Source organism: Aethalodelphis obliquidens, unplaced genomic scaffold, assembly GCF_003676395.1.
Source record: "Aethalodelphis obliquidens isolate GAN/ISIS:26980383/991018 unplaced genomic scaffold, ASM367639v1 scaffold94, whole genome shotgun sequence".
In the NCBI taxonomy this organism is placed as follows: domain Eukaryota; kingdom Metazoa; phylum Chordata; class Mammalia; order Artiodactyla; family Delphinidae; genus Aethalodelphis; species Aethalodelphis obliquidens.
The window spans coordinates 1376706-1394138 of record NW_020838038.1 but is presented as its reverse complement, the minus strand read 5'-3'; the positions used below and the strand labels follow the sequence as shown (position 1 = coordinate 1394138).

The 17433-nt window shown below is 43.7% G+C and overlaps 2 protein-coding genes across 4 annotated transcripts in view; one reads left to right on the top strand and one right to left on the bottom strand.

Moving 5' to 3' along the window:
• Window positions 1-224, bottom strand: part of CTPS2 (CTP synthase 2) — a 109259-nt gene extending 109035 nt beyond the window's left edge. Inside the window, exon 1 of one of the 2 annotated variants that reach the window (XM_027095728.1) lies at window positions 4-224. The gene's annotated coding sequence lies outside the window, so the exon portion shown is untranslated. The remainder of the gene's footprint in view (window positions 1-3) is intronic. The other variant, XM_027095732.1, reaches the window with a different exon arrangement.
• A 6637-nt stretch (window positions 225-6861) lies between these two features.
• Window positions 6862-17433, top strand: part of SYAP1 (synapse associated protein 1) — a 31847-nt gene continuing 21275 nt past the window's right edge. The window contains exons 1-3 of one of the 2 annotated variants that reach the window (XM_027095800.1): window positions 6862-7163; window positions 13755-13873; window positions 14683-14749. In XM_027095800.1, the coding sequence (XP_026951601.1) occupies window positions 6971-7163; window positions 13755-13873; window positions 14683-14749 (379 nt within the window). In that variant the 5' untranslated portion in view covers window positions 6862-6970. The remainder of the gene's footprint in view (window positions 7164-13754; window positions 13874-14682; window positions 14750-17433) is intronic. The other variant, XM_027095801.1, reaches the window with a different exon arrangement.

Genomic DNA, 17433 nt, shown 5'->3' with positions numbered 1-17433 from the left:
CACGCCGGTGAGCTCGGGGTTGGCACCCGGGTTTGTGCAGTGCTCCGAAACAAGCGCCCAAAAGTGACTCCTCAGGCGTTGGTGGCTTCCCGTCACCCTCCGCCCTGGACGCACTTGGCCCCAGGCCAGGCTCAGCCCGGGGACTGCTCCTCCCCTCCGCGGCTTGCTGAGCACCGGCACCTCGGAGACTCGGGTGAACGCCAGGTCCCGGCGCCCCGGCCCCTCGGCACGCCCAGACCCTGTTCGGGTCCTCGCGTCCCGCTCTCGGCGCCGGAAAGAGCTTCTCTCGGTCACGGAGAGCAACTGCGGGAGCGCCGAGCAGAGGACGACGATCAGATGGGATGCCGGCCTTTGAGGGGCTCACAATCTGGGGTGAGGGCTACACCTCTACTGGAATCAGTAAGGTTCCTGGAACAGTACGCGTGTAGCAAAAATTAAAATTTAAAATGCGAGGGGCAGAAGGACGACAATCAGGGCTTCGCCGAGTGACTTTTTAAAGAGTATTTGGAGGATGGTTAGTGCCTTGGTGCCAGGAAAGGACACAGGAGGTTATTAAGGCGAAGGGAAGAACATAAACCACTGAAGGAGAAAGGATCTAACTAGGGACAATAGGAGGGTTTGGAATCAGACGGAAGGGTTAGGAAAGTGGTGAAAATTTTGAATGACCAGGTGAGTCACTAGAGGGCTGAGTGAGGAGAGCATCATTGAAGACCCAGTGGAGTCTAGAAACCATCATTGTGTAACGACCTCCAGCTATAGTTGTGCAAGATATCTATAGGTCGGTATATAAATATTGATATTGATAAAACCAGAGTTTGCTGGTTGAGTAGAGTAGAAGGATGAGAGTGAGGAAGTTAAGAGCACTGAAAGAATGTGATGGTAGTGACGCACCAGGGGTCTAGTCCCCAGAGGAAAGGAAGGGAGAGGAGCAGGGAGTGGATAGACTGGAAGAGAGAAAAGAGATGGACCAAAAGATGAGGGCCTGTGGGAATGAAGGAACTGAGGAGTTGTCACCACAGTGTGGGTGTCGGCGATGTCAAAGGGGAAGCAATTCCAGGAGATGATCCAGTTTAGGGTCTGACTCTGGAACGGAGTCAAGTGAGATGGGCGTCACTGGAATTGGGTCTAGCGCCCACCAGGCCAGTGTGGGGGACATTGAAGGCCCCCGGAAAGATGGCGGAAATTGGAGGAGTCAGTTGAGGCCAAGGAACCAAGTCTCCAGTGAATGTGGAGAAGCAGCCCCGAAGCTAGTAAATGACAGCAACAAAGAAGGGTAGAGGGATGTCTGGCAAAATTCTCGATGAGTTTCAAAACAAAAGGGAGTTTCTCCCTATCAAGAATGACAGAGCAGTGCCATGGAAGAAGCAGTAAGGAGCTGAGGATGGTGTCAACTTCTGGGAAAAAGAAGAGCTCCACTCAGCAGGAATGGTAGGGGAGACCCAAGTCTCCATGGAGGCCAAGAAAATTTTTTTTTTTTTTTTTTTTTTTTTTAAGGAGAAAGCACCTTGTAAAAAGGCCGGAAGCACAGAGGGCTTTCTTGTGAAACAAGTCTTCCAGAGGACCCAGTGGGAAGAATGCTTGTGAAACAGGTTGACATGGACGGTGATACTTAATACCTGCCACGTATGTAAGGCTTCCCTCCACATTTCGGTACTTTGTTTCCTTTTTACAACCAGGACAGCTATTAAGATCCCCTTATTATAATGAAGGACCTAAGGCTTAGAGATGTGAAATGCCCTGACCAAAATATCTGTCCCCAAAGTCAGACTCTTCACCACAGGATATAAGGCCTCATCCTTATTCTATTAATCTACGAGGTCAACAGATGAAGGATACTTTGTGAATACAAAGGGGTTATGATAACTATTGCATCATTAATCCAAAATGGGAAAATATTTGAGCAGAAAAACAAATTTGATAACAGGGTCCAGATTGATTGATTTGTGTGGGATCAGAGTGTACACTCATTCAACAGGTGTTTTATTCATGGACTATATAGCATTGAGGATAAAAAAAGAAGAAAAAGAAGTCTGTCATTAAGTTGACGGCCTGTGTTCTTTTTTACTTTTTTTTCTTTTTTTTTTGGCAGGCGCCGAGTGGCATGTGGGATCTTGGTTCCCCTTCCCTGACCAGGGATTGAACCCATGCCCCTGGAAGTGGGAGCGTGGAGTCCTAACCACGGGACCACCAGGGAAGTCCCTCGTGTTCTTTTATAATCTTTTGTTTTGAAGAATTCTAACCTTCAGGACGATTGTGAACCCTGGGGAACATGGACTTCGTCATGATTTTGGGTGGAGATAGAGCAAAAGTAAGGCTGAAAGGGATGGCCCCCACCTCTGCTATCAGAAGGGTCAGCACTGTATTCCTTTCATAGGTGAAGAAACTCGAAGGGGAAACGATGAGTAATGAGTCAAGTTTACTCACCCATTAGATAGTGGAGTTAGCACCCCTGTCCTAGGCTTCTGACTGAAATTCCAGGCTCATTCCAATCACCCTTGAACCAAATATCCTTTTTCTGGAAAGTGTTGACCGCTTTCAGGTTCTGACTAAATCCTACAAAGGCATTGGTCCTATGATATCTCCTGACTTTCAAAGGTTAATCAATACCCAGACTCTAAAAACAGCTTGGAATGTCATTGATGCCACAGAATTGTACACTTAACAATGGTTAAAATGGCAAGTTTTATGTTATATATATGTTTACACAGTTTAAAAAATTAATGGGGCTTCCCTGGTGGTGCAGTGGTTAAGAATCCGCCTGCCAATGCAGGGGACACAGGTTTGAGCCCTGGTCCGGGAAGATCCCACATGCTGCGGAGCAACTAAGCCCGTGCACCGCAACTACTGAGCCTGTGCTCTAGAGCCCGCGAGCCACAAATACTGAAGCCCATGTGCCACAACTACTGAAGCGTGTGCGCCTACAGCCTGTGCTCTGCAACAAGAGAAGCAACTGCAATGAGAAGTCCGCGCACCGCAACGAAGTGTAGCCCCTGCTCGCCACAACTAGAGAAAGCCCGCACACAGCAACGAAGACCCAACGCAGCCAAAAATAAATTACTTAAATAAATTTTAAAAAATAATAATGGTGTAATACAACAGAAACCATTGAATTGTACAGTTTCGACAGGTGTGGATGGCATGTGAATTATATCTCGATAAAGCTGTTTGGAAAAATAAAGTAGGTTGAGCCTGTTAAGCTAAAGTCCTGGAGCACCCTCTTACACTGTTGGTGGGAATGTAAACTGATACAGCCACTATGGAGAACAGTATGGAGGTTCCTTAAAAAACTAAAAATAGAACTACCATACGACCCAGCAATCCCACTACTGGACATATACCTGGAGAAAACCATAATTCAAAAAGACACATACACGCACCCCAATGTTCACTGCAGCACTATTTACAATAGCCAGAACATGAAGCAACCTAAATGTCCATCAACAGAGGAATGGATAAAGAAGATGTGGTACATCTGTACAATGGAATATTAGCCATAAAAAGGAATGAAATTGTGTCATTTGCAGAGACGTGGATGGACCTAGAGACTGTCATACAGAGTGAAGTAAGTTGGAAAGAAAAAAACAAATATAGTATATTAACACATACATGTGGAATCTAGAAAAATGGCATAGATGATCTTATTTGCAAAGAAGAAATAGAGACACAGACGTAGAGAACAAACGTATGGATACCAAGGGGGAACGGGGGGGCGGTGAATTGGGAAGTTAGGATTGACATATATATACTACTATATATAAAATAGATAACTAATGAGAACCTACTGTATAGCACAGGGAACTCTACTCAGTGCTCTGTGGTGACCTAAATGGGAAGGAAATCCAAAAAAGAAGGGATATATGTACACGTATGGCTGAATCACTTTGCTGTGTAGCAGAAACTGACACAGCAGTGTAAAGCAACTATACTCCAATTAAAAAAAAAAAGTCCTGGACCAGAATTGTAAATATACCTCAGGCTGGAAAACTGGAGAGCAAGGAAATCAGAATTGTAATCTGTCCCCCACATACTCACACAGGTCACTGGAACTAGGCTACTCTTCTCAAGATGGTGGGGGGTGGAGGAATACCTAATGCTTAAGACTGTGCTTGGGAAATACATTCATGAACTCCCTTCTCTGAAGGGGGAGTCTTTCACTTGGCCAGTTTTTTGTTGTTGTCCGTTTGTTTACACGTTATTGTGGGAAAAGTTGAATATATAGAAAAGCAAACCTAAAACTCGAACTTCAACAATTATCAATCCATGGCCAGGTTTGTTTCATCTGTATCCCCACCCATTTCCCCCATCCTGTATTAATTTGAAGCAAATGCCAGGCATCCTATTATTTCATTGGTAAATATCTCAGTATGGCTCTAAAAGATTAGAACTCTTTTAAATACACACACACACAATTACCACAATTTAAAAATTAATAATTCCTATGTCCATCACACATGAATGGGTAAACAAAATGTGCAATATACCTACAATGGAATACTCTTCAGCCTTTTTTAAGATAGCCTCCGTTTTTGTTATATCACTGGTTGTTTTTTATTTTTTAGATTTCACATATAAGTGATGATATACAGTAGTTGTCTTTCTCCATCTGATTTATTTCACTAAGCATAAAACCCTCCAGGTCCATCCATGTTGTTCAAATGGCAAAATTTCATTCCTTTTTATGCTGAGTAGTATTCCGTTGCATATATATAGCACATCTTTATCCATTGGTCTGTTGATGTACCCTTAGGTTGCTTCCATATATTGGCAATTGTAAATAATGCTGCTATGAACATCGGGGTGCATGTATCTTTTCGAATTAGTGTTTTCATTTTCTTTGGATATATACCCAGAAGAGGAATTGCCAGATCGTATGGTAGTTCTAGTTTTAATTTTTTGAGGAACCTCCATAATGTTTTCCACAGTGGCTTCATCAATTTACGTTCCCGCCAACAGTGTGCAAGGGTTCCCTTTCTCTACATCCTCACCAACATTTGTTATTTGTGGTCATTTTGATGATAGCCATTCTGACAGGTGTGAGGTGATATCACATTACGATTTTGATTTGCATTTCTCTGATGATTAGTGATGTTGAGCATCTTTTATGTGCCTGTTGGCTATCTGTATGTCTTCTTTGGAAAAATGTCTATTCAGGTCTTTTGCCCATTTTTTAATCAAGTTGTTTGGGTTTTTTTGATATTAAGTTGTATGAGCTCTTTTTGTATTTTGGATATTAACCCCTTATCGGTCATATCCTTTGCAAATATATTCTCCTATTCAGTAGGTTGTCTTTTCATTCTATGGATGGTTTTCTTTGCTCTGTAAAAGCTGTTAAGTTTAATTAGGTCCCATTTGTTTATTTTTGCTTTTGTTTCCTTTGCCTTAGGACAGCGGTCCGCAACCTTTTTGGCACCAGGGACCGGCTTCGTGGAAGACAATTTTTCCACGAGGGGCGGGGGACGGTTCAGGCGGTAATGCGAGCCATGGGGAGCAGCAGATGAAGCTTCGTTCTTTCACCTGCCGTTCACCTCCTGTTGTGCGGCCCCAGGGGTTGGGGACCCCTGCCTTAGGAGACAGATCCAAAAAGATACTGCTACAATTTATGTCAAAGAGTGTTCGAAGTAGCCTTTTTTAAGGCAGAATTTTAAGGAAATTCTAACACATGCTACAACATGGATGAACCTTGAGGACATCTGCTCAATGAAATGAACCAGTCACAAAAAGACAAATGTGGTATGATTCCACTTATATGAGGTTCCTGGAGTAGTCAAAAATCATAGAGACAGAAAGTAGCTTGGTTGCCAGGGAATGGGGGGAACGGAGAACGGAGTTGTTTAGTGGGTACAGAGTTTCAGTTTTGCAACAGGAAAACGATTGTGGAGATTGGTTCCACTTGTAACAATGTGAATGTACTTACTACTACTTAACTGTACACTTAAAAATGATTAAGGTGGGGCTTCCCTGGTGACGCAGTGGTTGAGGGTCCGCCTGCCGATACAGAGGACACGGGTTTGTGCCCCGGTCCGGGAGGATCCCACATGCCGCGGAGCGGCTGGGCGCGTGAGCCGTGGCCGCTGAGCCTGCGCTCCGTAACGGGAGAGGCCACAGCAGTGAGAGGCCGGCGTACCGCAAAAAAAAAAAAAAAAAAAAAAAGATTAAGGTGGTAAATTTTGTTTGTCTAGCACAACTAAAATTTTTTAAGCTTAACAATTTCTTAATCTCATGAACTATCCAGTCCCCAAATTTCCAATTCTTATAAACGTCAAAAAATTTTCTCCACTGTGTTTGTTTGAGGATCTAAAGAAAATCCGCAAGTTGCCATGGGTTGTTTTTTAGGTCGTTTTTAATCTATAGGTTCCCCTTCCCCCCTTGCTTGCAATTTATTTGAAGAAACAAGGTCGTCAGACTGTGGTCTCTCACAGCCTAGATTCTGCTCCCTGCATCCCGTGGTGTCCTTTAATAGTTTCCTCCGTCCCCTGTATTCCCTGTAAATTGGTAGGTGGACACAGAGGGCCTGGGCTAGTTTTGATGTGGACTCACAAGGAGATTAAAGACATCCATGTACGCGGGGCCAACCCTGCAGAACCAGAAAAGGTGAGACTAAACCACCAGCCGAGCTGCTTAGAGTGACAAAGACGCGGTGTACTGGCCTAGATCAGGAACCCACAAAGCCGAGGGAGGAGAAAAGGAAGCGGGGCGGGACTACGTGGGGAAAGCCCTTTGTCCGGTTTCCAAACGCCTTATCGAGTTACGAAATAAACAGTCAGCGGGGAGGGCGGGGCCTTTGTCCGGAAGTGACGCTAGCGCGGCCGGCAGCTGAGTAACAGTGGAGGTGGGGCGACACATAGACTGGCTGCTTCGAGGTCGTACTTCCGATTATCGCCGTGGGAGACGCGCCTTGTAGAGTCGGGAGTAGGTGGCACCCGCTAGGGTCTCCGGTGACCCCGACCGCGGTGGCGGCCCCGCGGGCGGGATGTTCCGGGGTTTGAGCAGTTGGTTTGGCTTGGAGCAGCCGGAGGCGGGTGACCGGCAATACCAGGGAGACGGACAGCCCAAGGGAGACGCTCCACCCGAGCAGCGCTCCGAGGCGGTGGCGGAGTCCGTGGAAGGGGAGCTACAAGAAGCCGGGGACCAGGAGCTCCTTCACCAGGCCAAAGGCCTCGGCAGTGAGTCTCCCCCGGCCTCCGGGACCACAGAGTTTCGGAGAGCGCCCGCATCCCACCTCCTGGGCGTGGGCCACCAATGGTCGGGGGTGTGGGGTGGGGAGAGGAAGGTGTGTCTGTCGTTGGTGAGGATCTGGGCAAGGCCGAAGCCTCATCTAGCAGTCAAATCCTGTGCCTGAAGTTCCTAGTGACATGTCACTCTTTGCACAGTGTGTCAACGTTGGGAGCAGGGCCGCAGTAAAGCAGTGGGGCTCCACGTCTTTAGGTTTGACGAGGTATCTGTTTTGTTCAACTCACCAACTTTCATCTCCACCGCCTTCCGCCCAGAGGACAGGGGACGTTGAGGAGCTCGAGTGCCTTTTTGCCCTTAGGTCAGAATGTGTCGTCCCAAGTAAATTGAGGAGGAGTTATTAGGGCCTATGGCAGGCAGGCTCATGTCCTTTTAGGTGCATTGGGATCTTTTTCCTTAAGGCGGGAAAGTAGTTGCCAGTTATTGTCTGTGTTGCAAGTTTCAGCACTAGATGTTTTGTGAACGATTCATCTTTTTAAACACCCCAGTGAGTTGGGAGAACGAGCACAGAGTTAGCGGCCCAAAGTTATGCTGATAGTAAATGGTAGAAGGGAAATTTGAACCTGGGGCTGTCTAATTTCAAAGCCCATGCTCTTTCCCAGCTTACAGTCTAGTTCAGGAGGAGGGTATAAATAATAGGCATGCGGAATAAACACATGCTGTAGTAATTCTGCTCCTGGAGAGATCTTGGCAGGCTTAAATAGTCAAAGAAAACGTCTTTAAGAAGGTGGCCCTAAAGCAGACAACACTACAAGTGAGAGATTAAATTTTGCAAGCGATTTTAAAGAATTTACTTCAAGACACTACAAGGCAAGAGCACAGGACAGGCTGGAGCCTGAGAGTGGAGAAACACATACTTGAATAAGAAAGGCTCTAACGTTCAAAAAGTTTACTGTGGGGTGGAGAGGCAGGGAGAACAGGCATAATCTCAAATCATGGCAGTACACAATCTAAGCCCCAAGCCTCCATACAGTGTACAAGAGAAATAAAACTAAGTGCTATGCAATGAAATCACTAGAGGGAACAGCTATTTCCTGTGTGGAAAACTGGGGAGAAACGAGCTTGGAATATTCAAGAGATGTAAGGAGGTGAAGTTGACTAGAGCAGAGAGGCTATGTTAGGTAGCTGGGATAAATAAAAGTGGGACCACCTTAGGAAAAGCTGGGTATGATTGTTTCCTTGATTTCATAGAACATGGAGAATCATTTTCGTTTATCTTCAGAGGAGTATCAAAAGTGGCTTCTTAAAGCTTAGGGCTTTATTGAAATCTCATGTTTATATTTCGTAATAAAGACCCCCAAATATTTTTTTAATGTTTTCGATATGGATGTCTACTTCGGAGCTTAACGCTGCCATCCCTTTCTTTCCTCACCAGACTCTCTTTCTCTCTCTTTTTAAAAAATATTTATTTATTTATTTGGCTGCACCGGGTCTTAGTTGCAGCATGCAGGATCTTTAGTTGCGGCATGCGGGATTAGTTACAGTGCGGGATCTAGTTCCCTGACCAGGGATCGAACCCGGGCCCCCTGCACTGGGAGCGCAGAGTCTTAGCCACTGGAATACCAGGGAAGTCTGCCTCCCCAGACTCTCTTGAGGTTGGGTAGGCTAAGGTTAGATGGAAGTACTTCCCCACCCACACACACACTGTGAATGCAAAGTTTCCAAAGAAATTAGAGCTCTTTTGGCTCCGAAATTTGATTTAAAAAAGATGTAAAGGTCCTAGTTTGTACACAACCCCTCAAAAAGACAAGAGATGATTAAATACTTTTTATTTCTACATAGTGATCCTAAGAGGTATATTTAGAAAGACCCATCTCTGTTTTGAAAAGTGAAGTTAAACATCTCTGTGCCTGATTCCCACTGAGTAGATTCATTTCTTTGGCCTTTTAAAAATCTACATGGAGGGACTTCCCTGGTGGTCCAGTGGTTAAGAATCCGCCTGCCAATGCAGGGGACACAGGTTCGAGCCCTGGTCCGGGAAGATCCCACATTGCCGCGGAGCAACTAAGCCCCTGCTCCACAACTACTGAACCTGCGCTCTAGAACCCACGAGCCGGGGCACCTAGAGCCCGTGCTCCACAACAAGAGAAGCCACCACAATGAGAAGCCCCGCGGACCGCAACGAAGAGTAGCCCCCGCTCGCTGCAACTAGAGAAAGCCAGCACGCAGCAACGAAGATCCAACGCAGCCAAAAATAAATTAATTTTAAAAAAAGAAATATTTGGAAAGCACAGTGTTTCTTAAAATAATAATAATAAAATCTACATGGAATTTCCTGGGGCCCCATTTGTTCTGTAAACTTTTGCTGAGTGCCTCCCTTCAAGATTGGATCATAAATACTTCTGGTTCACGAGGTGACCTATTTCTTTTTTTTTTTAACATCTTAATTGGGGTATAATTGCTTTACAGTGGTGTGTTAGTTTCTGCTTTATAACAAAGTGAATCAGTTATACATATGTTCCCATATCTCTTCCCTCTTGCGTCTCCCTCCCTCCCACCCTCCCTATCCCACCCCTCCAGGCGATCAACGGTGACCTATTTCTACATTTAGGCAGCTTTATAAATTAGGCACCAGTTAGGAGTGGCGGACACCCAGGCCTATATTCCACTTCCTAACCCCAAATTAAACCTTATCCTTGGCTCTCCCTCCTGATGAACTTAGGACTTGCTGTGATCACAGAAGGAGGGCAGTTTATTAGGAAAGTCACTGAAGAGCTTCTCCCTACCTCCCAAGGCCTCATACCCCAGAGTAACTTCTTATTCAGCGCAGATTGGTTAGTTGGTTTTTGTTAAAGTCCAGTTATCTATACTCTTATCTATACTCTTTCTCTAAAACAAACCCATACCTCTGAGAGTGTAGTATGAGTCATTCCACAGCTTAAATAAGTGGGAGGGTGGCCAGAGATAAGCTTTGGCTTTTTCAAAACTGTCCCTAAGGCCAGTCCGTGCCCAGGAATGGAGGAAGGGCCACCTCCTCTTCCTTCTCCTTTGAAAAATGCTATTAGTGTTTTCAGTAGAGCTGTGTTAATTAGACCATCCTCTTTTTCTATAGGGAAAGTGCATTTCAAGTTCTAGATGCCTCACTTGCTTAGTTTACAACTAAGGACTCCAAAAGTTAGTTGTGTATGTAGGAAAATATATGTCTGCTTTGATATAGAAGTAAAATACCCAGTTCGGTTCTGATGAGAGACCCAGGTTTACCCTGAGGAGGGCAGTGCAGATGGTCAAGAGCTTGGGTCCCATGGCTTGTGAACAATACTAAAAAGAACAGGGGATTTTAGCTTCAAGAAGAAGAAACTTTAGGGGCATCGCTCAACATTTTTAAAGGTTTTTTGGTAGAAAAGAAGTCATTTTATGTTACTTAAGATCTAAGTCTGAGAGGTAGAAATGACAAGGGATGTGAAAAGGATTTTCTAATTAGAGATGGATAACAATAATAATTGTCTGCCCTTCGAAGTCATGTGCTCCCCATCCCTAGAAGTGGGGCTACCTGGATAGGAGGCTGAATAAGGTAAGTGCTAAAGTCCCTTCCAACACGAAGATTCTAAAATTGTGTGAAATATATAGTATTTTTGAAAAATTAACCAGCCTTTTCATAAGAATATTAATTTTCTAAAGCTGCCTTAAAAACCACTGTCTCTGTATTATTTTCCTATTCTAGAAGCAAGCCTTAAACTCTACCTTCCTCTATTTACTCTGATAAATTTACTCTTTTTCTGACCTTTTGAGAACCTTCCCGCTTTTCTTTACCTTTACCATCCATTCAGTTCTGCAGGCCCTTGTCACTTGCTCATCTGACGTGAGGCAATGTGGGATTGGGGCACCAGCTTGCCATTTAGAGGCAGGTAGCCTGTGTTTGAATTCCCTGTACTACTTATTGTCTTTATTGTGATGTCATTTGCAAATTACAGTAAGTCCAACAAACAGGCTTAAACAGAAAGGACCTTTGTTGTTTGTGTCAGGGGTCGCCAAGACCACCCCCAGGTTTGCTGAGCGCCTACCAAAATTGGGGTTTCTTTAGGTAGGAGGAAGCAGATAGGCTCTTGGCTAGGCAGTCAGCCAGGTCTGCCCCACCTTCATGGACAAATCATTTATCCTCTGTGTGCCTTGGCTTCCCTATCTGTAAACCGGGCTACTTATACCCCCTCTTCCTGGGATGGTTGTGGCATGATGAAAATGAAGGTAAAGGGTTAGCGGTCTGCCCCCTCCTTCCATAAAGTTGCTGCGTCTACTCACGTTTTACTTAGACTTGCTTTTCTTTGGTTGCCACTTCAGTTCAGACCCTCTCTCCTTGTGCCTAAGTCTCTGAAGTGGATATTGTACTCCTGTTACTTCCTGTTAACTCTTATCTGTGTCTCAGTTTTTCTAACCACTTCATAAAAACTGTCTTTAACTTGGTGTCAGCTGACCTCTTCTGCACAATAGCAGACTTCTGGTCTTTTTGAGCGTCCTACCTGAAAACCTCTTGTCCTGCTCTCCCACCACCCACTCCTCTGACTTCAGAATTTCTAATTACTCTTGGGAGACATCCCTCCCTTCTGGGGTGCCTCAGTTTAATGAATAATCTAGCTCCTCTTGTTGTCTTTGAATCCTTTTTCGTTGGTTTGTTTGTTGAGAAATGGATATCCCTTGAGGGCGAGAACTGTGCTTTCTCAGGACTTCCCTGGCTGTCCAGTGGTTAGGACTCAGCACTTCCACTGCAGGGGGCCTGGGTTCGATCCCTGGTTGGGGAACTAAGATCCCACAAGCCATGTGGTGTGGCCAAAAAAAAAAAAAAGACGAATCTAATTCAAAAGGTATTCCTGAGAAAATCTTACAGGGAACCCTGCTCTTTTAGAAGTTTGGATTTATCTATCTGCAGAGAATATTTTTAGGAAGTAGTGTGGCTGTCTACCCATTTTATCATACCACTCTGGGTAAATAGGCTAGTCACAACCAAAGGGAAATCAGGGATCTCCCTAAAGCTCAGCGTTTATGTCACTCCCCATTCATGCATTTAGCGAGTACTTACTGGTCACTCTCTGGGGATACACTGGTGAATCAGACAGCCTTGGTCCCTGCCCCAGTGGGGCTTAGGATGGGTCTTCAGTCTAGCTGAGAGGACACATTCACCAGGTAATGGATAGAGTGTCATAGATGTTGTTGATCTGGCACCGCAGGTGGTGAGGGAACACCTCTTGGGGACACCTACGCTGGCCAAGGAGCCGGGGACCATTTCTTGAGAAGTGATGTGTAAGCAGAGGCTCACAGCATGCGTAGAGTTAGCCAGGAAAAGAAAGGGCTGATAAAAGTGTTTCAAACCAAGGAATAACATATTTGGGGCCTCCTTGGAGATACTCGAGAATTTCTTGTGGTCCTACGAGTGTAGAATAGGAGGAGGAGGATGACAGGAATGAGCCCAGCGACAAGGAGCTTCCTGAGATAGTCACAGTGGGTGTTGATACCAGGAACAGATGAACGCCTTCAGACGCAGTGGGAGAAAGGAGACTGTTTAATGCTAAAGGAGGTGGTAAGTGGTAGAGATGGTCCTTCGGATCAGGAGATAGTACTTCTGCTCCCAGGTAGCAGTACGAATCTCCTGATTTTCTGTGGCACCACCCATTTAATCAGGGGTGCCAGGCTCCCTGGGCCGTTCTTAGCGGGGTCTTCTCCCTGCCTGAGTGTTGTGAGTCAGCCCACCTGCCCCTCAGCACGGGCAAGTAGCAGAGGCAAGTCTGCCCTAACTTACGGAGCATTTTCTGTGGGATGAGATTTGAAGGCCAGTTGCCCGGAGCATCCCCCACTACAACCTGCCTGAGGTCGCTTCCTGCAGCCCAGATTCTGTAGAATGTGGACTTTGAAATGATGTTTGTCTAGAAATACACCTTCATATCATAGTGCAAAAAGAGCCTTGATACAAATGTCTTTTCAGGTCTTTAGAAAAGTTAATTTTGTGTTTTCGTTTTGTCTTGTGAAGTTCGTATGTTCCGGTTTGAATTTCGTTCTATATATTTGCTTATTATTAGTGAAGAGATTTATATTAGGGCTTGCCAAGATTTCTATTTATTAAAAAATCCCCCAGATTTATCATGGGATGAGTTAATCTAGGAGAGGAGGGGCTTTTTTCCTTCTTTTTTGATCAAGAGGGAAGGAGAAAATAAAGATGGGATACTTAGGGTCTAGGAAGGAAAGAAAGTAAAAAGTAGCCTTGATCTTATTGTAAAGTAGGCGGGGAGATAACTTGCTGAGATAAGTTAGAACTAGAGACTGGAGAAGGGCAAGATAAGTTTGAAACAGCTACTGGGGTGAACTGGGGACTATGCTAACAGTCTTTGAAAGCAATGAATTAAAGGCCCAGTATGGATGGCCTGTCCACTGAGAAAGTGGAGTACTGTCAGTGCTTCTCGCTCATTGTTTCAAGTCCTCATTAACAAGGAACATGCCCTACGGTTTAAGAGTCTTACAAGCACTTATTAAGGGAGAAATCACAAATACAATAACCACTGTACCGGAATGGAGCATAGACTCTTTTTTATTCTTTGCAGACTATCTATTTAACTTTGCAACTGCTGCTACAAAAAAGATAACTGAATCAGTTGCTGAAACAGCACAAACAATAAAGAAATCAGTAGAAGAAGGAAAGATAGATGACATCATTGATAAGGTACATTTAAATATCTTTTGGAAATAGAAGTTTATGAAATTCATTAGCAGCTAATATAATCGTCCCTTCTTCTTACGAACTTTATTAACCCAAGCAGGGTATCATATTCTGATAAATATCACATTCTTGGGGTTTTTTCTCTCTTTTTTGTATAATAAGTAGCTATAAGTTACCTGATTTAAATAACCTTTGTTTTTGTTTTAATATATTCTAAAATACATTGATACTTTTGGGTAATAGTAAGCTTTTCATATTGTGAGTTTAATTTTCAACTATAACCATTTCAGAATACATTTATGCCTTTGTATCATTTGGGTAAGTTTTAAAAGTCCTAGACCAATAGGAACAACCCTTTTAAGACACTAAGGGTTGAGTTTGTTCATTGTTTGCAGTGGTGGGGTACAGGCCTAGGGAATTTCATTTATGTTGGTAACTATTTGAACTAAGGAGGTCATCAGTTAAACTTTAGATAGCTTATTATTTAGATATTTTCGTTGTGTGTACTATTTGTTAGAATGAGATTTGACCTGTCTTTTATTGTTTTATGGAATAAAACAAAAATTCAGTTTTTAACTCATTTTATTTTTGCATTTGAAAAGATCATCTGTCATAAAGGCAGCTGAACACTTAGAGTTCGGAAATGTCGAAGATCCCCTCTTATTGGGGAAGGGAAGAAGTATCACTTTTTTAGTCTCTTTGTTTGAAGAAAATGAATAAAATATCTCAAATAGACTTCACAAGTCTTGAACGTAATTCTTATCTAATAATAAGCTTTTAAAAGTAATATAACTGTATGTATTTTTTAACAGACAATTATAGGAGATTTTCAGAAGGAACAGAAAAAATTTGTTGAGGAGCAGCATACCAAAAAATCAGGTATGGTACAGGTTTATACGTGACCTACTCGCCTGCCAAATTTTATTGAACACCGGTTATGTGCTAGACACTCCGCTAAGGCTCTGAGAATACAAAAATGTCTAAGTTACGCCCTCATCTTTCAGGTAGCACAAAGACTAGTGGGGACAAACCTATAAACCTTCAGGGTTTAAAGGAAGGAAGGAAATAGTTCCTGGCGGCTATGATGGTGGGTGAGGTAGCCCTTCTGGGGAGCTGGCTCTGACAGAGAAAGAGTGAGCTTTTATTTCTTATTTTATTACAGGTCCAGCACAGTGTCTGATGCACACCTAATAGGCACTTAGCAAATGTTGGCTCCCTTCCCATTCTGTTCAGAAGAAAAAACAAAAGAGCTTTCCAGGGAAGTGACAGAGGGCCGTGAAAAGTCACGGGGAGTTTGGGAACTTACTCAATACATTTCTTTACTGACAAATGCTTATTTACATGTTTGCAGTTGCAAGATCTCAAAATGCCTGCTTTTACTGTTTGGTGGTGTGCAGACACAAAACTGGCCTCATGTATTTGAATTTGGCAAAAGTAGTGTAAAATACTTAAGTTTGTTTGAGCAGTACCACAGATTCAAACAGAACTAGTTAGTCCTGTGGTAAGTTCCCATCAGGCATTGTTGCTCCTAAGTACTCAAAAGTGGGAAGTAGCTCTTTGGGACAAATAAAGTACTGTACAGGTTAGCATAACTTAGTGATTCGTGGGAAGCACTAAAGTTGACCCTGGCTCAGAGACTTGGTATAGGAGCTCGTTGGTGCCTCTGAGATGGGAACTGTGGAAGGAGTGGGGGTGAAAGATTTGGAGGCAGGTTCACTTTTTTTTTTTTTAATTGAGCGAAAGATTCTTTAAATTCTTTAGTGTTTTACAGTTTTCAAAAGTTTCACACACTTGATTTTGTATAATCCCATAATAACCCTTTTTTTACCCCCTTCTCCTATATTGCCCCTCCCCCCTCCACTGGTAACCACTAGCTTGTTCTCTCTATCTGTGAGTCTGCTTCTTTTTTGTTATATTCACTAGTTTGTTGTATTTTTTAGATTCCACATATAAGTGATCTACTGTATTTGTCTTTCTCTGTCTGACTTATTTCACTTAGCATAATGCCCTCCAAGTCCATCCATGTTGTTGCAAATGCAGAATTTCATTGTTAATGGCTGAGTAGTATTCCTGTGTGTGTGTGTGTGTGCATACACATATATGAGTATATATATATACACCACATCTTCTTTATCCATTCATCTGTTGATGGACATTTAGGTTGCTTCCATGTCTTGGCTACTGTAAATAGCGCTGCAATGAATATAAGGGTGCATGTATCTTTTTGAATTAGTGGTTTTGTTTTTTTCAGATATATACCCAGGAATGGAATTGCTTGAGGTGCTTATTAGACATCTGGTGAGAAGAACATGTACAAAGTCAAGGAAGGGAACAAAGGTGGCATATCGGGAAAATCCATTCCTCAGTCGCACTAGCCACATTTTAAGTGCCTGATCACTACATAGGGCTAGTGGCTCCCATGTTGGACAGTGCAGATATAGAGCATTTCCATCACTGCAGAAAGTTCTGTTGGTCAGCACTGCTTTAAATTAATGGAATGGGGTTCAGCAGCAGTTTAGTCCTGTTTGAAGCATGGAGGAGAATTCTGTCTGCTGATGCAGATTGTTAGTCAAGTCATGTAAAAACCATGAGAGTAGGTGAGCTTCTCAGTGAAGAGCATGTCCAGCGTGAACAGTGCTGAGTAGAGATCTCCAGTGTTGAGGGGACGGGGAAGAATGGAAGGAGTCGGCAGTTTCTGAGAGCCTGCTGGGCACTTTATATACAACATCTCCTTCAATAAAAGGAAGGATCAGCAAGGTTAAGTAATTTGCTGAAGGTTGCTCAGCTAGTAAGTGATGAAACACATCTGCCGTTAAAACCAGTGCCCATTTACTTGAGAGAGAGAACAGCTAGGAGAGAAAAGCAATGAAAGCACAGAGAGGGAAGAATTTCAAGGACAGCAAGGTCAGGTGAGTTCCATTTACAGTGACCATGAGGAAAGGCACGTGCATCACTTCCCTTAACGGTCACAGTAACTCTCTGAAGTACTTCCTATTATTTCCATTTTCCAGATAAGGAAACTGGCCTAGGGAGAAAAGAACTAAGAAATATCCATGGGATTGGGCAAGCAGGAGGTTATTGGTCACCCTAAAAAGAACCATCTTAGAGGAACAGGGAGATGGGGGGGTGTCTCCTCCATACCAGTAGCTTGGGCCTTGGGAGGACCTCATTATTCTAGGGTAAGTGGCACGAGTAGAGGCTGCCCAAGGTGAATAGACTGAAAATGGAGACCAAAATGTTAAACAGTGTAAGAAAAAAGTTTTGAAGGGGCTTTACCCTAACTTTTTAAAAAGTATGAGAATATGTTAATTTTACCTTATAATTAACAGAATTTGGATTATAATTGCCACCATTTGCTTGTTTAGGATGAGCCAAAGAATGAACCAGATGCCTGTCCATGTGTCCATCCATCCATCCATCCATCCATCCATGCAGATAACTTTTCTATCAGTTGGTACCCAATAGGATATGTCTTCCATTTGAGTTTTGAAGAATAGTAAAAGGCACTATTTCTGCAAAAATATGAGGACCCTCTGCATTTGCTGTCTTCCGTGCTGACCACC